At 46.1% G+C, this 24,718-nt stretch overlaps 1 protein-coding gene across 1 annotated transcript; it reads right to left on the bottom strand.

Annotated features, from left to right (window-relative positions):
* Positions 1-574: 574 nt before the first annotated feature.
* On the bottom strand, positions 575-4,103 carry LOC123096851 (probable inactive nicotinamidase At3g16190). The gene is made up of 5 exons (XM_044518646.1): positions 3,825-4,103; positions 3,580-3,699; positions 2,008-2,239; positions 1,509-1,625; positions 575-907 (listed from the first exon to the last, which is right to left on the bottom strand). The coding sequence occupies exons 1-5, from the start codon at positions 4,035-4,037 to the stop codon at positions 843-845; spliced, it is 747 nt and encodes a 248-aa protein (XP_044374581.1). The 5' UTR covers positions 4,038-4,103; the 3' UTR covers positions 575-842.
* Between the last annotated feature and the right edge of the window lie 20,615 nt (positions 4,104-24,718).

Raw genomic sequence — 24,718 nt, 5'->3', positions numbered from 1 at the left:
ATACTTTGACGACTTTGTGATACTTTGTGACATTTTAATAATATGGCTGCATGCATCATTATGATGCAGAGGCCGGGGGTAAGCCTCCATTTTTCGAAAAAACATTTCCCAAAAAAACACTATGGCACAGAGCTGAAATTTTCTGGTCATTCCTAGTACATAGACAAGCAAGGAAAAATAATACCAAAAGACTTCTCCAAGATCACGTTAACCGAAAAAACGACGTGGGGCGAACCAACCTGTGGTTGAATGGTTAGAGGGACTGTGGTATCCCCAGCCCACCAGGGTTCAAATCCATAGGGATAGGGTATGCGTGTGTGCGTTCATAGGGGTGAGTGTATACGCGCGTATATGAGCGCTTGTGCCTGTACTAATGTTAAAAAAAACGACGTGGCAGAGATCTGATGCACACATGGAACACATTACTCAACCATCGCAACTGATTTGCATTCGATTTGCTTTTCAGTTTTCACCGAAAAGGAAGAAGGCCGATGCGATAGCAGCCTTCCTTCGGGCATGCAAATGATGGTACACGTTCACATCTAAAAATGCATCCGGTTTTCAAAACATCAAATTTGTATAATCCGAGCACCTGCCTTCTTCAATTGCCCTGTTTTGGTTTGGAGTTGGCTTCTACCCATACCCATGCCTTAAGTCCTCTATATATAAAGGGAAACCACATGACACTGTATGATTAACTCTATGTTGGACGGATTAGAAGTTATATGCAAATACTAATATAATTACACTTGTCAGGACCAAATGGAGAGGGAGCGTTTGTCGACTCCGTTGCACTAGGCATGTCACTTCGGTGCCGAGAATGAAGTACACCACCTTGAAACCTAACGCCGCCACTCTTCCAAGGTTGGTGTTTCCACGCCGATAGTCTTCATATCTCTGATACTTGCTGGGTAACATAAAGCAGATGCCTTCAGTCACAGCTTAAACTAAATCATAGGAAACAGATTAAAGAGAATTAACAAGTATATTCATTTTCTCTCGACTATCAAAGATGGCAAGATTGCATTTAGCAACACGAGCCATCATTATAGTTCTGTTCTTTACAAAATACCATGTTTTTTTATTTGGAAACAAAATAGTCTGCTTACATTTGTAGAAACAACTCAAAATTTTCTTTTAGTAAATTATGATGGACACAGATCAACACTTCAGAGTGAGTGTGTTCTGGTAACAAAGTGTTTCGATTGTGCCACTTAAACAAAAAACACCTATGCAATAGGGAAAATCAATTGGACAGCGCTACTACACATACCATGACTTCAACTGAGTGTAGCTCTTTAGTGCATCCCCATGAGAGGAAACAAAGGATCTTCACACGTGGATTTTATTAACATGGAAAAATTACATTTCAAGCTTTTCCGGTTTATGTCAAATAACATGTTAACATTAGTTTAAACATATGCATAAGGAATCACCAAGAGCCAGCTCTACAAGTAGTTCACGTGAAGAGTAAAATAGAAGGGCTAGCATGAAAGAAGAGTACTCACCTAAATGGATATCTGGCCTTGCAGCAGCTGTTGCATCAGTAAGGACCATAACTTTCTCATAGTCCAATGCCACAGCGTCATAGACAGTCTGTCGGATGCAATTTGGTGTTTGAACACCTGAAAATCATCACATATACACATCTCAATAAATGCAGCTGCCCAATGTGATATTGGACAATCAAGCATAAACAAAGGAATCAATATTTGTTCTAAAACAAGGCAATGGAAACAATCTTTGTTCCTTGCAAAATTTAAGAAGATTGCCACATTGCACAAATTTCCCCTTATGGGATTCACGCTCGTAAGAGCAGAGTTATTGCCATCACATGCAATTTGAAAACATGAGATAAGTTATAAACTGCAAAAGGAGTCATAAGAAACAAGTAATGATACAGTTAAAGAAAAGAGACAGACATTACAGCAATCAATTACCGTTCTAACAAAACAAAAAAAGACTAAGAAATAACTTTTATATCAGTCAGTGTGTATCAGTGCTTACCAACAATTACCAAGTTCTTCATTCCTAGTGTTTTAAGAACAGAATCAAGGTGTGTCGCAAAAAAAGCACTAAATCTCGTCTTCACCAACTTATAGTCGCCCTCTTTGATAAAAAGCCCGTCCGCCAGCTCTGCACCTTTCAAGCCTTTCACTGTTGGACCCTTTCCTCCAGAGTACAAGTGTCTGCGAAAAAGTTCGACATCCCTTCCAGAAGGGTCATGCTCTCTGACAACCTACATAGTATAGTTCATCGTCAATTGACGCCTCAACTCTAAGAATGGTGACAGCGCCTAGACATTAAAATTACTCTAGCCTACTTTCTAAAGCACACTAGTTTGTGAAGAAAGGGGGGAAAGTGTGACTACACAGAGAGAGGTTAGCTTGCAGATTGCAAAATGCATGATCCAGTTAGTATCAGAAAGCATGTTTAGCAGAATTCAGAATTGCATGTGCTTTCAATACAACCAAGAAGAAATTAATTCATCAGTTGCACTTGCACATACACCATACCGAAGCAAAAGAGAAGTTATTCAAAATTGAAGTGTGTGCGGCATATTACCAGAAATGGGAAAGACATGTTTGCTAGAGTATTTGTTTTGTATCAGATTTTAATATAACACCATACCATTGCAAACATGTGACAGCAATCAACTTTGTGCTTTTTTAGATGAAACAAATAAAGCATGCCAGCAACCACTTAATTCAGCAACCCTACAATGCCCTGATTGGAAACTTCGATTATAGAGAATAATACTATGTCTATTGCCCCACATCAAATTTTGTGTTTGCAATGCTATCATTCCAGTTGTTGCCCTACATGAAATAGTAAAAAAAAAAGGAAATTGCTCCAATTTGTAACCAAATCAGGGTAGAGGCCAAAGTGAAACATCTCACCATCTGATGCAAAATTGCCGACAGATGGTGGAGACCCAAACAGTGACAATTGCTTTTGTGCTCAAAAAATATTGGAGAAGAAACAGTAATTTATTATGTACTTATGCAAAGCAGGATACTCAAAAGACCAACCGAGTGGGTTCTGGAAAGAACGAGACCATTATGTACTGCTTCCTCCGATCCATAAACAAAAGCTGTACTAAATCAGCCACAACTAATAGGGAGTGCTTGTTATGCAAAGCAGGATTTAAAAAAAAAAATGAGTGGATTCTGGAAAGAACGAGACCATTTGTTTGGCACAAGGAATTTGTTAGGTCTCATACTGCCACAGACCGTTCTTGAACTTGCCAAAGAAATTAGTACTAGCGCACAGGGACTTGGTACATTGTTAGGTGTGCGCGTGCGAATTCGTCCTCGTCAAGCATACATGGAGAATTGTAAGGCTAACCGAACGGAAGCAGCAGCATAGGAACCGTGTCACCACGCCAAGAAGAGATTACATAGAACACGAATTAAAATGGACCACTCCTGAATGGACCAAGAAATCACTTAGGAGAATGAGCCAAGATATTAGACTCGTCTTGCACAGTAATAATAAGTAACAGTAAATTCGATTCTCATATGCATGTTGCTGTTTGAGAAGAGCCAAACTAGTACTCCTACTAGAAAAGAAAATTACCCAAACAACGAAGATTCCTCGCTTCCGCGCCACGGCGACGGCCTCAGCGACGGCCGGGATTACGGCCTCGCCGCCAGCGACCAGCAGCGGGCTGCCCATCGCCGGGTCCACGAAATCCTTCTGCAAGCCATCACCGTTTGCGGCAATAATTCACAAGTAGAGTGGGGGAAGGAAACCCACCAAACAAGAGGAACAGAGCCCCCCAAAATAAGAGGATTCTTTCACAAGAGGGGAGGAAACCCCACCTGCATGTCGATGACGAGCATGGTTGTCTCGCTCCACTGGGCGGCGGCCGCCATGGATCGCTGCGACTTGAAGTGGCTGGTCGGGATCCTGGGGATTATGGCAGCGACGCCACCTCCGGAGAGCCAGCGCTTCCTGAGGTAGGGGAGGAGGAACTTGTCGAGGGAGAGGACCAGCACCAGCAGGCACGACAGCAACGCCAGATGCGATGGCATAAATCACATCCGCACGCACCGCAAATGCACGGTAACAAATTCGTCTTTTAATTTAAGCAAAACTGTCGCACCTCTACTTCTTTCATTTTAAAGTACCATACGATCCCTTGACCTCGCCTCCTCCCAAACGACCCCGCAGGCTCACCCGAGAAACCTGCTTTTCCCGCACATCTTGTGCGCCCACCCCCGAGAAAACTGCCACTTCTTCACATATACCACATGATTTCTCCTCAGGACAAAGTTACCATGGTATTCGTATGCAAGTTATCAGGCTTGTGTTGCATAACTTACCGTGCTATTTACATAGAACGTACCAGGTATCTATGCTTCAATAACTACATCCCTTCAAAGTTACCACTATGTTTTGTACACAAGTTATAAGGTCTTCGATGTGTAAAATACCGTGGTACTTACACATAAATTATCAGGGTATATGTACATCAACCTCCCCCCGGTCAAAGTTTCCATGAGGGATTGTACATGAGTTACCGGGTCTACAATTCGTCTATTATCAAGGTACTTGCACCTAAAAACCTGGGTGTGTTTCGGTAGCTTTCTTCATAGGTCAAAAATTACCACGATGTTTTTGCGTAACTTATCACGCCTATAGCACGTGTATCCCTCATGACACTAAACATTATGTGACTTTTCACGTGGCACGCCATGTGTTGTGTTCATCCAAGAGGCCCACGCGCGAGGCGAGTGTATGTTTTTAACAACTTAGTTTCCTTTGGTAAAAAAAGTTACCATCATGTTTATATTGCAAGTTATCGGTTATGCGGTGCTTATATTATCATGTTATTTACACAAAAAATATTAGGGATGTTTTGAACAACTTTTTCCTGCGACAAAAAGTTATCATGGTGATTCTAGGTAACCTATCAAGCCCGTGGTGCTTAAAATATCATGCTATTTACACAAAATTTATCAGGGGTATGTTTTCAGCAAATCACCCTCCCCCCAAGTCAAAAACTTATCATGGTGTTTAGTTATCGCAGCTTCGCAGCGCATATGTTTTCATGCTATTTACACATAAAAATGCCAGGGGAGGGAGGTATACTACCGTGCTATTTACACAGAAGATACCGGGGTATCTTTTCAAAAAAAATCCCTACGGTCAAATTTACCATGGTGTTTCTACCTCAGTTATCAGATGTGCGCTGCGTATATTACCATCTATTTACACATAAATTATTGGGTATCTTTTCACATTTGTCTTCCCCAATGGTTAAAGTTACCATGATGTTTGTATCTAAATTATCAGGTCTATGGCGTGAATGTTATCGTGCTATTTACAGAAATTGCCGGGGGGCGGTTCAACAAATTTATTCCCAATGATCAAAGTTACCACGAACATGTCAAAAACAGTATTTCCCTTAGCTTGCTCAACAATGAGTGCCATAGGTGAGGTGGTTAGCTCCCTTTGTTGATTACCTGCAGACCAGAGATCAAATCCTAGTCCAAGCATTATTTTTGCCAAAAATCGGGAAGGCGTGTGGGCCATAATTGACGATTACGAAAATTAGGAAGGCACGAGCGGGTGTGCCCGATAAAATCGGGGAGGGCGTGCGGAAAGGAAAGAAATCGGGAGAGGTCGGTGGGGGAGGACGTGCGGGAAAGGAAAGAGATCGGGAGGGAACTGACGGCACTGGATGCGTGTGGCAGTTTCGCAATCTGCCACACGGTTGCCATATACATATTTCGTTAATTTTAATCCTAGGAGGACTGTTTGAACGATTTTGTGGCAGCGCAGCCTCAGAAGAATTTGGACGCGTGTGTGAGGGTTCGGTCACAAGAGCGAGTGTCCTGGGATGTTGACCAGAGACGTTGGGATGTTGACCGGAGACGTTTTTATTTCCAAGAACAAACAACAAGCATCGCTTCTCATTACTCTCTAAAGTACTCCTTCGTCCGAAAAAGTTTGTCCCTCAAATGAATATATGTAGTATCAAGTTAGTGCTAGATACATCCATTTCAAAGACAAGCTGGATGTATGTAGCATCAAGTTAGTGCTAGATACATCCATTTGAGAAACAAGCTTTTTCGGACGGAGGGAGTAGAGTATATGAGCGTCTCTGTGGCGAGATTGCCTTCGGATGACGTGCCGCAGGGCCTCTGGGCTTTGTGCGCTGTCCAATCTAATCGGACGGCGCGCCAAGGGGTTCATAATGGGTGGAGCAGTTTTGGACGCGCAAGCATCTTGTCACGTGCGCGGAGGCGTGGCCGGACCCGTGGTAAGGGCATATTTCTCCCTACGTGGTTTTGGTGATTGATGACAATGCATTCGCGGACTAATCGTGTGCATTGAGCATTTCAGATATCTCATATCTAGGCACAAGACGATTCGGTGCCCCTCGGAGCTTATCGAAGACGGCGTTTCTCTACATTTCTTTTCGGTGGATTTGAGTCGTAGGAAAGTCGTACTATTAAGAGGGGGTCCGCTTCGGAAAGGTTAGGGTGGAATCAACACGTACACATCTGTTCCTTTGCACCACCTTTCCTTCGCTTCATTGGAGCACCAGTCGTTTTCCCTTGTCTTTGCGTAGATGAAGGCCTCCAAGTGCTACTGTTTTGTGGCGTGCGGTAGTACTGCTCAAGGGAGCAGTAGTACCGCAGCGGTCCACGGCAGTACCGCTCAGGGTAGCGGTAGTACCGCGTCGTGTGGTAGTACCGCTCCTGGCAAGCGGTAGTACCATGGCCTCTAGCCCAGAACGCTGGCATGCGCGGAAGTAGGGGTGGAAGTACTTTTTTACTTCTGCACCCTACGTGGTAGTACCGCTCCCTGTGAGTGGTAGTACCGTGCCGGATTCTCGCACAGACCGAAACTCAGCGGGAGTAGCCACAGATGTAATTTTATTAGTCAGTGCCTTCCCAGCCCAGATTGAACCCTGCCTTGCGGTAGTACCTCAAGGGCGCGCGATAGTACCGCTCCGGCAGTTCTACTGCTCGTTGCTTTATGCAACATCACTACAAAAAAAATACACTTCCGTGATGATACGTGGTTGTCACAGTAGGTCACTTTTTTTGTCATGCATGTACATCCATGAAAAATTTATGACAGAATCTAGATAGTCATACCCGTGCTGTCGTAGAAGTGTTCCATGACATTACCAAAATTATCATCACGGAAGTGTCCACTTCCATGACGATAAATCGCGCGTCACAGAAGTGCTTTCGTCAAGGGTGACCGACACGTGGCATCCACCGTAACGGAACGCCGTTAAGCTATCGGGTCGGGTTTTGGATCCGATAACCCATTAACAGCCCCGACCAATGGGGATTTTCCACGTGTAAAATCATCATTGGCTGGAGGAAACACGTGTCGGCTCATCGTTGGGACAGATGTCATCCACTCATTGGACATAAGGCGCCTATGATACGTCGACACGTGGCACGGTCCAACAGAGGCCCATTCCTGTGAAAAGGCCGGCCCGTTTGACTTGGTCAAAAGGTGGCGGGCCGGCCCATGGAAAGCCTGTTAACGGCCTATTCGCATATAGCCCATTTACAGCCGCTAACCCAAGGCCTGTTACGCCCTATCCGAATTAGGCCCAGTAGCGTCATGTGGGCCATCCAATATAATTCCAGCCCGTTTTCACTTCTGGCCCATGTATGGCCCATGACGTCTTTCGGCCCATATGAGGCCCTATGTAACTCTTGGCCTATTAACGGCCGTGGTGAAACTGGCCCGTAATGAACAGTGTATCACTTTACACCCATTAACGGCCCGTGGTGAAACTGGCCCGTAATGAACAGTGTATCACTTTATACCCATTAACGGCCCGTTATTCCGTTGGGCCGTTTCCAGCCCATGTTATCTTTCGGCCTTCTCAGAGCCCATTTATTCTTGGGCTCATTTCCAGCATTCGTTTACTTACGACCCGTTACTATCATTTTCTGCTTGTGGGCCAAATTCAGCCCGTGGTTACAGTCGGCCCGTTAATACGTTGGGCCGTTTTCATAGCGTCATCAAATACGGCCTATTAACGATGGCCCGTTATGGTCGGCCCATGAACGGACGATTCCAACTCTAGCCCGTTTATGGCCACAATGCGGCCTGTTATTGGCCCATGTTTGGCCAATCGATCATACGGCCCGTATAAGGCCCATTGATGATACGGCCCGTAGAAGGCCCATTGTTTCTACGGCCCGTAGAAGGCCCATTGTTTCTACGGCCCATAGAAGGCCTACTGTTTCTACGGCCCATAGAAGGCCCACCGTTTCTACGGCTCGTAGGAGGCCCAGTGTCACTATAGTAAATATTAGCCCATGGTTATTGTGGCCTAGTTTTAAAAAATAGGTTATTGCAGCCACTAGCAAACCGCGGAAAAAGAACTGCACTGACTACAAGCAAACAAATAAACAAGACAACAAGGAAATAAATAAGCAAGCAACTTACGCTAGGCTATCACGGCTATTACACATATTACATCCACTGGGCATCAAAGTTCGCCACCGGTGCAAATATAGGGAACAAAGCAGCATATAAACGCCGCAGCAAAACAAGTCCAGAACTGAAACCACTTCAGAAGAGTTCAAGAAACAATATCCTGGGTACCCATAATGCTGGCAAGATGCTTAGCAAGCTTATTAACTTTCTCTTGTTTGGCGCTTAAATCCTCCAGCGCTTGCTGTTGCACAAGAAAGTACGCATCTGAATTCTGCAGGGACTTCCTCAGTCCTTTGGCTTCTTGCCGCAACACAGCTGACTGATGCCTTTCAGCTTGTAGCTGAGACTGAAGAAGCGAAGTGATTCAGGCAGCGAGTTCGAAGAGCTTGTGCCAGCGGTACTGGCCAGTAACTCGAACACTACATCAACGCAGGACTGTGGGGTTTTCTCACTGTCTACAAGATCGTTTTTATCATCTTTCTTGGAGACCAACAAGGTTGTCTCACTATCTTGAACCTTATCTGCATTACTTTCTCTACCATTGCATAGTGGGGTGCTCTTCTCCAATATTCTGTTTGCATACTACAAGAGAAACAAGCAGACACGTCACAGGTTTAGCTTGTAGTATACGAAACTCATTTTGGTAAACCGGTTCAGTAGTAAGGTGGACAGGATAACAGCATGAAACAAACATATATCTATGTACTATGGTCACTGTATTGTCCATATCATTCTAGTTTATGTTCCCTAATCAAGATAGAGACACAGTTCAACTCATATATTTTTAAGACACAGCAGCATAGACAGAATATAAGTGTGAGAAACTACACAGCATTGGCAGCACTTGTAATGTGCATCACATGAGAACATAACTGTTTATACAACTTAAACTGAAATCAACATAGAGCAACAAGTTAGAACAGCAATCCAGTTAAAGAAATAGGTTTAAAACATACTTGTTGCGCCATTGGAGTTTCAATTGGATCCTTCAAATTCGAAAGTAGTTGGTATGAGTAAATACAGTGATGCAACAGCAAAGGAGTATGGACCATAGCTACGGAATTTGACCTGAGAACAGTTGCTCTTCTACTTTAAACGTGGAGTTTGGGTTAGTTGTGGTGGTCTTCGTGCTTTGGGCACTGCAGTAGCTTTACAAACTGCTCGTGTGGGGGTACTCTGTGGTGGACATGGTGCTTTGTCAACTATAAGTGGGTTACTATCCGCTGGGGTTGCGGTTAGATGGGTTGTAGCTGGTTCTCTGCCCAACGGTGTAAGTGTGCAATCTGGAAGAGTCTCGATTATGTGTGGTGGGGCTAGTTTGTGGGCCAGTACAACCATGGTTCTATCTGCATCGCTGGGTAGCACTGTCTTTTGTGATGAACGGGTTTTTGCTCCCTTAGATACTGCCATCACCCCCTCCAATTCAAATGGCTGATAAACAAGAAAAGAAATTGAACGTACAGACATTGTATGATAGACAGATGTTGTAATTCACATATATGTTGTCTAACCAAACAGGACAGCATGACACAATTTCACATATATGATGCCTAACTAAACAGGATAGCATGACACAGTTTCAGATATATGATGGATAACTTAACAGGATATAATGGCATAATTCAACATATGATGAGTACCTAAACAGGATGACATGACAAAACTATATGATGTCTTTCTAAAATAGGTTGGGATGAAATAATTCACATACATGTTGTCGAAGTATACAGGATGGCATGATATAATTGACATAATTGATTCATATACTAAGCAGCTGGCACTCGCATGTATGATCTCTAAACTAAGCAGATAGAATTCAATATTGTGCATATGATGTCTAAACTAAGCAATGCAAGACACCATATGCATCATATGAGAAATATAAACATTGCAACTTAGAGCATACACCTCAGGTGGGATATAGGACTGGTCATCTGTCTCTGAATCCTCCTCTGAGGAGCTCCCTGTAACCATCGAGATATATGCTTCAACAGGTACCATTGCCTGCTCTGAAGACCTTGTTTTCACTCCAGATTTTTCCATAACCGGCTCAAATGGCTGATACACATGAAGAGTAGTTCAATATACACAGATTGTCGACAAATGGAATACGTAATGAAAAAAAGATGGCATGAGATAATTCACATATATGATGCCTGGCTCCATGGCGGTGCATAATTCACATATATGATAACTGGCTGAAAAACATGGCATTGCATAATTCACATATCTGATATAGAAAGCAAACAGGAGGCATTCACACAAAGCATGTCTAATCTAAGTAGGTGGCGTGGCAATGCAAGACACCATATGCATGATATGAGCAATATAACCCAGCCAAGTTAGAGCATGCACCTCGGGGGGGGGGGGATACGACTGCTCATCTCTCTCTGAATCCTCCTCTGAGGAGCTATCTGTAACCAGCAAGAAATCTGCATCGACAGGTAGCACTGACTGCTCAGAAGACCTTGTTTTCACTCCAGATTTTCCCATGACCGACTCAAATGGCTGATGCACAGGAAGAGTAGATGAATGTATAAACATTATTGACAAATGGAATACATTATGGAAAAAAATATGGCACAATACAATTCACATATACGATGACTGGCTAAACAGGATGGCATTGCATGATTCACGTATATGATGCCTGGCTAAAGAAGATGGCATTGCATAATTCCCATATACTCCCTCCGTTCCTAAATATTTATCTTTTTAGAGATTTCAAATGGACTACCACATACGGATGTATATAGACATATTTTAGAGTGTAGATTCACTCATTTTGTTCCGTATGTAGTCACTTGTTTAAATCTCTAAAAAGACAAATATTTAGGAATGGTGGGAGTATGATATAGAAACCAAACAGGTGGCATTCACACAAAGCAAATCTAAACTAAGCTGATGACATATAAGATGTATAATGTAAGCAATGCAAGGCGCCATATGCATGATATGACCAACATTAGCATGCCAGGTTAGAGCAAACACCTCAGGTGGTAAACAGGCATGGTCGGCTCCTTCTGAATCTCCATCTGAACAGTTATCTTCCTCTGGAATACAATCTGGAAATGCAGGAGGGGGGGCACTTCACCCACCATGGAGCGGCGTCTGCATGACATTATATTTGCACGCAACGGTCTTCTCTTTTTCTCTACATGTTCAGTACGATTGTGTACTATATCTGACATGCATAAAAAAAATAGTTAGATTTTGTAAGGCCTAAGGGGTGCATGCAAAAATCAAGACTGATGGTAGCAAACGAGTGGATGGATCCAAAACTAATGATAGCAGGTAGATTATAGCTTCAGTTTAAAAAGATAGACAATGGATCATCTATTGTTTGTTGCCCACCCAACATGAACCACATAGAAGACCCCAGATGAACCAGATAGTAGACAGATACTATTCGTTGCTGGCTCGATATGAGACCCATGGGCAATTCAAAACTCAAGATTGAACGATAAAGTAGCAGGTAATAATAACCGATGTATAACGTAAGCAAACACGGAAGACTGCGACCTCTCTTCCGGAACTGTGTAGTCCTCAGGTTCATCTGCTCAGTCGATGATGGTAATGTAGTTGGCGTGGCTGCCGGCAACGGGGAAGATGATCTGAGGCGGCGAAAGGAAGTCTGCAGGGGGATCTCTGCTGCAGTGAACGCTTCTGTCGATGGTGCACCTCAGGTGGGGTGGATGACGGCACGGTAGGAGCAGGACATAACACACAGAGTTTTCTTTGACGCCTATCTGAAAATGAAGTAAATCTGTAAGGGCTCCTTAGAATTGGAGGATTCTATAAACTCAGGGACAGGAAAAACACAGGAATAGGATAGGAATGCATGTGCAAAACAGAACATTTGGAAACATAGGATTTCAGTCAACCTGGGTGTTTGGCTCACATGAATTGGAAGAACAGAGGAATGGAGAAACAAAGTGATGCGACGAGTGTACAACTTCTTTGGCATAGCCTTGTGGACCTCAGCATCATTGGGTTGGACGTGGAGGATGGTGATGATGCTGGTGTGACTGTCGGAGGCGGGGAAGAAGATCCGAGGCCTTTGGAAACGGCGCCGAGGGTACTGCTCCGCTGTGATGGACGGTTCACTACTGGAATCAGCTAATTTGCCATCTGTCAGCTCTTTGCCGTCTGCTAGCTGACGGCAAAGAAGCTCTTTGCCATCAGCTACCCAGAAGCTGACGGCAAAGAAGTGGCAGACGGCAAAGAAGCTCTTTGCCGTCCGCCAGCGGACGGCAAATATTCTTTGCCGTCAGCTGGCGGACGGCAAAGAGAGAGGTGGCCCCCACCCCCCGCCCGTTTGGGGAAAACTTAACGCCCCACCTCTTTGCCGTCTGCCAGTGGACGGCAAAGAGGCAAAAGGGCGGACGGCAAATAGTGGCGGACGGCAAAGAGGAGACTACCTAACGGCCCGTACCCCCCGCCCGTTACTCTCTGTTCTCTCCCTCTCTCACCTCGCCGACGCGCACTACATCCCACCACACATCCCACCCCACATCCCACCCCACCGCCGCCGCCCGCCGCGCGCCGCCGCCCCCAGCACTCGCCGCCGCCCGGCGCCCCGGCCCCACCGCCCCGGGGCCCCGCCGCCCGGCCCCCCGCCGCCCCACCGCCCCGGTGTGACCAAACTCGCCGCGCAGGACGGGTTTTATAGCGCCGGGATTTAATGCGGCAGGGAGGCGCCGGGCCGCGGAAGACGAGAGGGCGGCGGGCGGAAGACGAGAGGGCGACACGGAAGACGAGATGGCAGCGCGGAAGACGAGACGGCGGCGCGCGGAAGACGAGAGGGCGGCGCGCGGAAGACTAGAGGGCGGCGTGCGGAAGACGAGATGGCGGCGTTGACCGCGAGGCATCGGGGCAGGCGAGGCGGCAGCCGGCAGCGCGACAGGCGTGCAGCGCGGCAGCGGGAAGCGGGGGGCAGGAGGCGTCGGGGCACGCGGGGCAGGCGAGGCGGCAGCGGGCAGGGGGGGCAGGCGGCAGCGCCTCAGCGGGGGCGGCCGACGCGACGCGACGCGGCGGCCGAGGCGGAAGTGGCGCCGCAGGCCGAGGCGGAAGCGGGGGCGGCCGATGCGGCGGGCGAGGCGGAAGCGGACGGCAAAGGCACTAGAAAGTTTGCCGTCCGCGGCGGACGGCAAAGGCCTGCCGTTAGCCACTTAACGGACTGAGAGCACAATTATTGCCGTCTGCTCTCGTTGCCGTCCGCGGCAGACGGCAAAGGTCCTTTGCCGTCAGCCGCCAGGAAGCAGACGACAAAGCAGCTGTTTACCGTAGCCTACTTTGCCGGAGCCTTTTGCCGTCCGCGACTGACGGCAAAGGCCTTTGCTGTCCGCCGTTCATGCCTTTGCCGTCCGTCGTGGCAGACGGCAAAATAGCTGATTCCTGTAGTGGTTCCGTCGTTGGAGCAGCTCCGCTAAGGTGTACGGCGACGAGGCTGAAGCATGACAAGACAGACAACGTTAATTTGAAGTGGGACCCTAATATCATCTGCAATAGATGATGTAAAATACATCACCAAAAAGTGCTAGATGTAAAACGCATCAGCCGCGCCACGGCCGCTCCGACAGATGCTGTAAGTACTGTTCACTCTGAACTTAACTGAAGAAAATGAACTTCACAGTCGAAACTGAATTTTACTGTTGAAACTGATTGAACTAGTAATAGAGCATTGCAATAGATGTTTAGGGCGTTCGAGCACTAGTAGCAGAGAAGCAGTGATCTAAATCAGCAGACACTCGAGCAGGGAACGCACTAGCAGAGAGCAAGTCGTGCAGTAGCACCGCGAGCGAGTGCTAAACCAGCAACTCCTGTAGCTGCCGGAGGTCGTGCAACAGCAGCAGCAACACAAGCGAGAGCAAGAGCAGAGCAGTAGCACGAACGAAAGCAGGAGCAGTGCAGCATCGCGACCGACAGCAAGAACAGAGCCGCAACGCGAGCGAGAGCCGGAGCAGCTGCAGCTAGTGCCATTGTGGAAGTCGCCGCCGAGGAAGCAACGACATGGGGGAGAGACGCCATGGATGATGTGGCCGGCGACGGCGCCGTCGATGGAGACACGCCATGTCTGCTCGGTATCGAGCACCGACAGCCCCGTGAGATTGAATAAAAGATAAAATGCAGCGGTGAGTGCAGAACCTCCTTGGTGGCGCCGAGTTGGCCTCGGCTTCATCGGAGGAATTGGTGAGGGTGCTGCGGTTCCGGTTGGGCAGGTCAAGACGGTGCTATGGGGATTGAGGTGGCACGATAGACGAGGTGAACGTCGGGGCAGCTCCTTGGAGGTGGAGGACGGGGCGGCTGATCCGGCGGGACAACGAGATCGACAACGGATCCTCATCCAGTGCGGTGGATGAGGGACGGCGAGCTGTTGCGGTGGACGACATAGTCGGGGAAGAGTCTCCGGCTGGGCGGCGGTCGGGAGGCCGACGGAGGAGCGTGGGGTTTCGCGGGTTTTGGCGGCCTCAGTGTATGAATGGGGGGGGCGAAGGGGGAGGGGGGGGCCAAGCTTAGGGACGCGCTTGTCCGAAATGTAGGGTAAGTTACCAGCGTACCCCCACCGGTTTTGACACCGCGACATGGAGCTTCATTTCCGGCTGAGGGGTAGAAGGGGGATTTCGCGTGTCTGGGCTGCGGGAGCGATTTCGAATGAGGAGGGAGTTCTCGCGCGCGTCCAAATTTCCAGATAATAAGGCGCGGCGCGGGTTGAAGAAGCGGGAGTTTCAAAGCAGGTGAGACAAAATATACTCGAGCTTGAAAATTTCGGGATAACAAGGTGCGGATTCCTTGTTCGGCAGAACAAACTTAACGTGTAAAAAAAACAATTCATACAAGACACAAGAGAGTCATGTCCCCTTTTACTATATTGCTATAGATGCCATTGAAAAAACTACAAGAAAAATGTAAAAAAAATCGGGAGAACAAGATTACCCTGCACAGTACCAAATCGATTCGCACTTCCCTCAACAACAACAAAAAACAAATCAGTTCCCACCAAAGAAAGAGTAATGTCCCTTTTTATATGATTAGAGATGCCATGATCTCGAATTTCAATTTTTGAATCCACGTTATGTTGAATTCACATATATTGTTAGGTGACCTTGCGGTTTATAATTGATGTAGTCGTACATTTTGATCTTCCATCATATATGAACATTTTACTCCACCATGTGAACATATATATTGTCGTCTACCATATGGACTAAATTTGAATCAATTTTCCTTATTTGAATACGATTGTTGTCAAGTTATACAATAATTTAAATATTATCTTGATAACAAAAAACATACATATAGCAGTAATCATATTTCACTATGAACTACATGTACCATACGCTCTCCAATTCAAATATTTGTATCCATTTTATGTTGAATTCAAATCATAGTACATTATTGGTCTAGGTAGCGAGATGTTTGGGATAATCTAAACCCTGTTTTCATACGTATAATTTTTGGCTGAATTGGGACAAGTTTTGGTATAAGCCTCTTGCAAAACCGGAGATTCTCTCAACAAGCCTCGTGGTTCCGAGAGGGAACGTGTCACCTTTGTGTGCGAAACGATATACGCTGCCTCCCCCCTGATTTTATTTATAGAGGCAACATAGAACTATATGAGTGCCCTGTTAAATTTTGGAATTATTTTGGGTTCATTTGGCCTTTTTATACATTAATTGAGTTTCTGGACTTTTAATGTGCATAATCTAAATATGAATTGCATGCACATGCTCCGGTGCACCAAAGTGGGTTGAAAAATCACATGTGTGTCCTTGGTTGAATTTCTAGGTCCCATGGAAGAAATGAGAATGGAATTCAAACATCTGGGCGTCATGACTCGGCTGAGAACATCGAGAAACTTTGATTTTAAATTCATGTAAATCCAAAACTCGCCTGGAAATCATGAAACTTGGCATGGTGTCATGTCATGGCACTAACATGTTGTGGTAAAAAATTGGGCCGATTTGGAAGCTCGTGGTTCTAAGAGGGAACGTGCCACCTTTGAGTGTGAAATGATATACGCTGCCCCACCCCCTTGAGTTTCTTAACAAAGGCAACATAGAACTACATTAGTGCCCTGTTAAATTTTGGAATTATTCCGGGTTCGTTTGTTGTTTTCTATACATTAATTGAGTTTCTGGTCATTTAATGTGCATAAGTCAAATTTGAACTACAAGCACATGCTCTCGTGCACCAAAGTTGGTTCAAAATTCACATTTGTGTCCTCGGGTGAATTTCTAGGTCCCATGCAAGAAATGAGAATAAAATTAAAACATCTGGGCATTGTGGCTCGGCCGAGGACATTGAGAAGCTTGGTTTTAAAATTCTTGTAAATCCAAAACACGTCTGAAAATCATGAAACTTGGCATGGATGTCATGTCATGGTACTACCATGTTGTGGTAAAAAAATTGGCCGAATAGGAACAGATTTTGGTATAAGCTTCTTGCAAACCGAAGCTTTTCTCAAGAAGGCTCGTGGTTCTGAGAGGGAACGTGCCACCTTTGAGTGCGAAACGATATACGTTGTCCCCCTTGAGTTTATTTACAAAGGCAACATAGAACTACATGAGTGCCCTGTTAAATTTTGGAATTATTTTGGCTTCGTTTGGCCTTATTTACACATTAATTGAGTTTTTGGTCATTTAATGTGCATAATTCAAATTTGAACTACAAGCACATGCTCCCGTGCACCAAAGTTGGTTGAAAAATCACATTTGTGTCCTCGGGTGAATTTCTACTCCCTCCTTCCATCTATATAGGTCCTAATGCGTTTTTCGAGGCTAACTTTGACCAAATGTTAGAGCAATAATATATGACATGCAACTTACACAAAGCATACCTTCAAATTTGTATGTCAAAGGAGCTTCCAATAATATAATTTTCATAGTATACATCTCATGTGCTATTAATCTTGTCAATAGTCAAAGGCTGTCTTGAAAAACACATTAGGCCCTATATAGATGGAAGGAGGGAGTAGGTCCCATGCAAAAAATGAGAATAAAATTCAAACATCTGGGCATCGTGGCTCGGTCGAGAACATTGAGAAACTTGGTTTTAAAATCATGAAACTTGGCATGGTGTCATGTCATGGTAGTACCATGCCGTGGTAAAAAAATTGGCCGAATAGGAACAAATTTTGGTATAAGCTTCTTGCAAATCGGAGCTTCTCTCAAGAAGGCTCGTGGTTCTGGGAGGGAACGTGTCACCTTTGTGTGCATAATTCAAATTTGAAATACAAGCACATGTTCCAGTGCACCAAAGTTGGTTGAAAAATCACATGTGTGTCCTCGGGTAAATTTCTAGGTTCCATGCAAGAAATGGGAATGAAATTCAAAATTCTGGGCGTCGTGGCTGGGTTGGAAACATTGAGAAACTTAGTTTTTTAATTCCTGTAAATCCAAAACACGCATGAAAATAATGAAACTTGGCTTGGTGCCATGACATGGCACCAACATGCTGTGGTAAATTTGCAGTCCGATTTGCGAAGGCGCACACATTAACAATCAACAAAGTCATTTTGGAACAAGTGCTGTCACGTTACAATCGGAAACACAAGTATTATTGAAACCGTGGGCGTTCTACTTACTAGTACCATTTACGTTCCGCCACGCGTCCCCATTTTTTATTAGCTAGGAGGCGCTGTGCAGGGTAGCTATTTGAGTACGAGAGGCGTGCGATCAGACCCCTGCGCGTGCTTATCGGGAGGAGAGCCCTTTGACCTCCATCTGTCGTCCACCTCTCTCCCAAGGTCTCCATTAATGGCGCCCGAGCCTCTGTTTAATGGCGTGGCTATGTCTCACTCGGCTGAGATTTAAGAGAGAAAAAAGAAAATCTGAAAGCACGGATCTTGATGTAAGATCCGACGGACCTATATAGCATCTACTGCGACTTATAGCAAGACTGATGAATATATAAGGACGATTAATTATTTTTTGATCAAAGAAGGGCTTGCCCCTTCCGATTTTCATTACTGAAAACCACCACAATTCACAAGAAGTTCAGCACAACTCGTTGAGAAACCACAATTGAAGGGGCGGAGGCACAAGGGGCAGTGGAGCACGGTGAGGTCCATCGAGACCTTAGAGAACTCCATCGTCGGGTCCTGTTCGGTCTGCATGATCTCGCCCTCCTCGTGCACAACCATCTCTCGACTTGGGCCGGGGTATTACAAAGCTTTACCGTCACATATTTTATACTACTTCAAGGTGCATTAAATCAACACATGCAAGTATCAAAAGGAGAGTCACGGCATGCATGCATGCGTTGTAATTAATGCATCGGTAAACGCAAATTATTGAAATATATCGAGTGCACTGCTTTGATGTGTCGCGTCAACTCGTACATCAACGAGAAGTTTGATTATCCTCTCCCTCGCGGACTTAACTGCACCTGCCTTTGGCTGTATGACAGGTTGGCCACACACCTGTCGGGCCCACCTGTCATACACGCAAAGGCAGGAGCGTCCCTCCCTTGCCCATGAGCGTGGTGGATGGCAAGACTAGGAGAAGCTTTCGCTACACGCTCTCCCTCCCGCACGCGGTGGACATGCAGCAGTTCAATCGGTGTCAGATGTCCAGAAGCGTACTGTAGTACTCCTCCAGTGCAGTAGTACTCCATCATTGTTCGACTTCCCGAAGAGGCGAAGAGCCAAGCGCAGCCTGGACGCTCGTGTGGTAGTTTCATGTGTGGAGTAGTCTAGGATAGCGTGTACCGTGCCTGTAAGCTTAAAATCGTTGGGGTCGGCTCCATGCTATGTGGCCGTCTCGAAGTTAAAAAAAAATTAAAATAGTCTTCTGGCCCTACCTGACACCCTGGTGATTGTAGTTTGCACGCTCATCTGGTCAAGACAGGAATATATATTTTAATTTATTTTTTTCGAAAGGGGGGACTCCCCGGCCTCTGCATCAGAACGATGCATACGGCCACATATATTTTAATTTGTGGTGGGTAAATGTTAGAGGTTGCAGCAATATATTGTACACTGCGGGTCTTTCAGCCAAGTTTAGAGGCAAGCATGTGGGGCCAGTGCTATGATGTGTCGCGTCAACTCGTACAATGAGGAGAAGCTTGATTTTACTACACGCCTTCTCCCTCACCCATGCGCGCGATTGCTCACAAACGAGGACAGGCTTTTGCTTAGTAGTACTTCTACAACAAGCTATCCGTCCCGCTCGCGGTGGACGGACATGCAGCAGTGGATTCGACACTGTAGAAGCAGTAGTAGTAACATCATTGTTCGTCTTCTCGAAGAGGCGAAGAGCCAAGCGCAAACCGAACGTTGCATTTGTGAACATTGGGGCACGCATATAGCCAGGCTCTTGCATGAGACAAAATTGCTATGTGAGCCCACTATTGTACTAGTACGTACAACTACTTGCTAGTATAGCCCTGTAAACCAGAAAGGAGTATTTGCCCTTCTAGAGATTTCAACAAGTGACTAGACTACACCGAGACGGAGTACATATGGAGCAAAATGAGTGAATCTGCACCGTAAATAAATACTTACTAGTTCTATCGTTTTCCTCTCCGAGGTGCACAATATTGAGTATACTGACTAGTCTCTTTTTGACACGCATTTACGTTTTTTTACACAGTATAGACGCGAGCGCTCATATACACGTGCATACACTCACCCCTATGAACGCACACACGCACGGCACTATCATCTTGAAATTTACGAAGTCACCATAGGCACCTCGTCGTCGACAATGTAGGAAAATTATGAGGGGGGTCTCTCCAACAGTGTTCCTTGGCTCGCACCTAGCATCACGATGGTCGAACTTGGAGTCATTCATCTGGTACACGTGGCATCTCAGATCTGGACACAAGGTGACGCGACCTCTCACTTCCTCCGCCATTTGAAGCGGCGCGCCGGTGGAGGGCTAGCATACTCCAATATTAGGTTGGCTCTATGTGATGTGGCAACTTCATATACTAACCGGATGCTGGCTATACTCCCTCTGTAAATAAATACATGGTGTATTGTTTTATTCCTATCGGCGAGGTAACTTAATGTCTTTTTGCTACTTAATAGGATTACATGCAATGAACTAACCACCGCATGTGATGTTTGGTAGTCTCAAGTCATTGAAAGCATGCACGGGCACGGAGGGGGACGCGGCTTCATTGACTTACTGCACCTGCCTTTGGGTGTATGACACGTGGGTCCAACGGGTGGCTGGCCAACCTGTCATACAGCCAAAGGCAGGTGCAGTAGAGGGGCGAGGAGTAGATGGCCAACACGCACGTGAATTCAACGCAGTCTGCACTTCTCATATAAAGGCTCCCGCCAGTCCAATCTACAAAATCCTACGCACCTACGCACCTAAGGGCAAGAGTGATCACTCCAATCGCAAGATCAGTTGACTAGAAGCTAGACCCATGGAGGCGATGAGCGCGAGCATCAGCCGGCTGTGCCAGATGGTCCATGACGCCGGCCTGCATCCTGGCACCGAGGAATGTCTCCAGGTAGTGCTTGAGGCCGCCAGGGCGAGGGGCCGCTTGGACGACCGCTTCGTCTCCTTGTTCGACGAGGTCCTCGTCGGCTTCCTCGACAAGTTCACCGTCGTCAAGAAGCTCGCGGACGACCTTGACGTACGCCTCCAGCCCACGTGCCCAGGCTCTGCGATGCCTGCCACCCTCAACAGCCTCTATGGTGACAACCTCTTCGACACACTGGTGGCCCTGGGATTGCCCGCCGTCGCGCCGGAGAATGTCCACCTCGAGGTCGCGCTCGCTGCGCAGCGCCTGGTGCAGCAAGACACCATTGACATAATCACCCACGTCTACGCGCAAATCGTCCACAAGGACTACTACATGCAAGAGGAGGACGATAGGACGCTGGCCTTCTTGGACCACAGGGCAACCTTGGACGGCATTGTTTAGAAGCACGTTGAGCTTGCCGCCAACGCCGCTGCTCCTCACACGTCCATTGGTGACCCGGTGCACTAGGGCGTGAGGATGTCGTTGATGATCCGTATATATCTTTATCTTTCCGTCAAATCCATGTAGTAGTATATGGTACTACTAGTAATTATCTTACCTTTCGCATCAACTTCATAATTTTCCTACGTACTCCATGCATGAACCGTGCCAGAACCAAACTTCTCATTACTCTAGGGAAAATCGTTATTTCTATCTATCGGTCGCCCCATGGAGCAGAACCAAATTTTACAAGTTACAAGTTCAAAAGGAAAAGCCTGCCGTGTTCGCGTCGCACCCCCACACGGTTTGTCAGGCACGCCGCTCAAGGGGGAATGCGTGCCGTGTTGCATTTTCACTTACAAGTGGGACCGCAGTTGAGCAAACCGACTATCGGCAAACCCCCACCCCGCCCACCGCGCGATGGCTGAGAAAACAGGAGGGAGAAGAGATGGCTATAGCTAGCACGGACTCCAAGAAAATTGGTGTCGGATGGGACTCGTGTGGGTGGCGTGTGCCGTACTGCTAGACATGAATGCTAGTTATGGCCCATGCCACCCCACTATATCGAGGTGCTGGTTACTCCACTATATCGAGTACGTAGAACAAATTTCCTGGAGTCCATGCTTGGGCCTCCTCTATGTCTCTTCTCAGCCAGCCAGCAGACGCGCGGAGCCCATCGTCTGTTTGCTCATATGAGGTCCCACATGTCAGTGAAAACGCAAGAGGACCCACTAAACCTGCACATCTTTCACCTCGACGTGCTGGTGATGAAAAACAAATCCAATAAAGATCTTCGGTGGCCGCTTTTGGAGTTACTCAAGAGTAGTAAGATTCTATTTACTGTTTAACCCAAGATGCACATCACGTGGCTTCACCTACCACTCTATTTTCTTGCATGACACGACCTGGATGCTGGATGTCCCACGTGTCGGCAAAAGGAGGAAGAACTCGACCAAATCTTCGGTTGTGCTCTCGGATTAGACTAGTTGTGCTAACTTAAAATTTTATTGTGTAGAATGGATGCAAGTTTTGGTATTGGGAAGAAGAGTACAATGATATATTGATAGAGCACAATTTAGTAGATGTTCTAGCACTTTTAGCTAGCATAGAGGCTAGAGATGAGACTAGTGCACTTGTTGATAGAATAGAGGCTAGACACGTCTACTTCTTTACACTCGAAGAAGAAAGAAGCACGCAAGATCGAGCCTCCGCAGATAAACAATGAATGCATCGAGAAGGCACTAATCCAACTTACAGGAGCAGTTATGGAAGTTGGATATCTTCTAAGTAGTAGTATCGAGGATTCGAGGTGCTGGTTACGTACAGCGAACACATTAACATATGGCCCACCTCACACTGTGGCCAAATTTCCTGGAGTCTGTGCTAGGTTAAAAAGTGTTCTTTGTGAGGATGGGTGGCTGGTCTCAAGTTTAAAAATTGTTGTATTACGTACGTAGACGTAGAGATAGTGCAGCATGTGAAGCTAGTACAAATAGTGTACTATTGTTGATCGGCCTCATCCGATAACCTGTTGCAATGCATGTACAATTATGTATTCGGAAAATATATTTTTGCCTCGTCGCAGCACCCACTCAGAGAAGCGACTCGATAGCCATTCATAAATTTAGTAAGTTTATCACAGGCATATCATTTTATTACATAGAACAGGTCATCAACCCACAACAACAACAAGGATAGATTATAAATACTAAAGTTTTCATCACACAACAAATAACAAGCAATGAAATGAACTTCAACTCAACCAATCCTCAACGTTGGAAACGCTTGCTTTGAACCACAAGTGATTCTCTGGGAAGGGCCAGCTATTGTAAATCTCGAGGCCAACGCAGGACTGATCATCTAGGCTAAAGCGGCCTACTATATCACGACCAGGGTAGGTAACAACCAAAATGTTCGACGTATAGATACAGTTGCTTCTCATAAATGGTAGTAACGTTGTGTCAACAGCAGCTAGATCGGCTTTCACCATCATTGGATAGTTTTGTCCAAGGAAGAGCGAGTTTACTCCAAGAGCGAGTTTACTACAAGAGTACTAATAAATAACTTTGATGTGTCCCGTCAACTCGCAGAACGACGAGAAGCTTGCTTACTACGCCTTCTCCCTCGCCAACGCGTGCGCGGTGGCTCGCAGCACGAGGAGAAACTTTTGCTTACAAGCGGTGGACGTGCAGCAGTTCATTTGGTGTCAGATTGCCAGAAGTACTACTGTAGTACCATCATTATTGTTCGACTTCCGGAAGAGGAGAAGAGCCAAGCGCAAGGTCACCTACTAACCTAGGACAGTACTACTATAGCCAAAGCTGGTCCACCTTTTTAGAGCATGGTTAATAAATATAGGCGGCTCTTGCAGCGGCACATCATTTAGAGCAAGTACTCTCTTCGTAGGAACAAAGGAAGTGAAACAAAAGTTGGAGTGGATGCTAGATTGCCAATTAAAAGATGATTACATAGGAAAAAAATCCTATAACATTCTATCCTATGAATCAAACGACCAATGTAGGAAAATTATGAGGGGGGTCTCTCCAATAGTGTTCCTGGGCTCGCACCTAACATCACGGTGGTCGAACTTGGAGTCATTCATCTGGTACACGTGGCATCTCAGATCTGGACACAAGGTGACGCGACCTCTCACTTCCTCCGCCATTTGAAGTGGCGCGCCGGTGGAGGGCTAGCATACTCCAATATTAGGTTGGCTCTATGTGATGTGGCAACTTCCTATACTAACCGGATGCTGGCTATACTACTACGGCACTCACACTCCAAGAAGTGACTCGAAAACCATTCATAAATTGAGTCTATGACATGCATTCGCAACTGAAATGTACCATTCATTAAATACAACAAGTCATCAACACACAACGACAATGAGGATACATGTTGGATTATAGATTATTTCCAACAAAACATTCTAGCAAATACTAAAGTTTTCATCACACAACAAATAACAAGTAATGAAATGAACTTCAGCTCAACCAATCCTCGGCATTGGAAACACTTGCTTTGAACCATAGGTGCTCTGGGAAGGGCCAGCTATTGTCAATATCGAGAGCAACGCAGGACTGATCATCCAGGCTGAAGCGGCATATATCAGGACCAGGGTAGGGAACCACCGAAATGTCCGAGGTATAGATACAGTTGCTTCTCATAAATGGTAGTAACGTTGTGTCAACAGCAGCTGGATCGCCTTTCACCATCATTGGATAGTTTGGTCCAAGGAAGAGCGAGTTTGTTCCAAGACTATCAATACTGAACCAGGGAGAAGGTGTTTGCGCTAGCACACTAGTATCCGTCCTGAATACCATGCAATGGGTGTTGGAATAGCTCAGGAGAGGGCGACCATGGGAGA

Source organism: Triticum aestivum, chromosome 4D (assembly GCF_018294505.1).
Source record: "Triticum aestivum cultivar Chinese Spring chromosome 4D, IWGSC CS RefSeq v2.1, whole genome shotgun sequence".
Classification (NCBI taxonomy): Eukaryota; Viridiplantae; Streptophyta; class Magnoliopsida; order Poales; family Poaceae; genus Triticum; species Triticum aestivum.
Note: the sequence above shows the minus strand (reverse complement) of the source record. Positions and strands in the feature narration are given on the sequence as shown.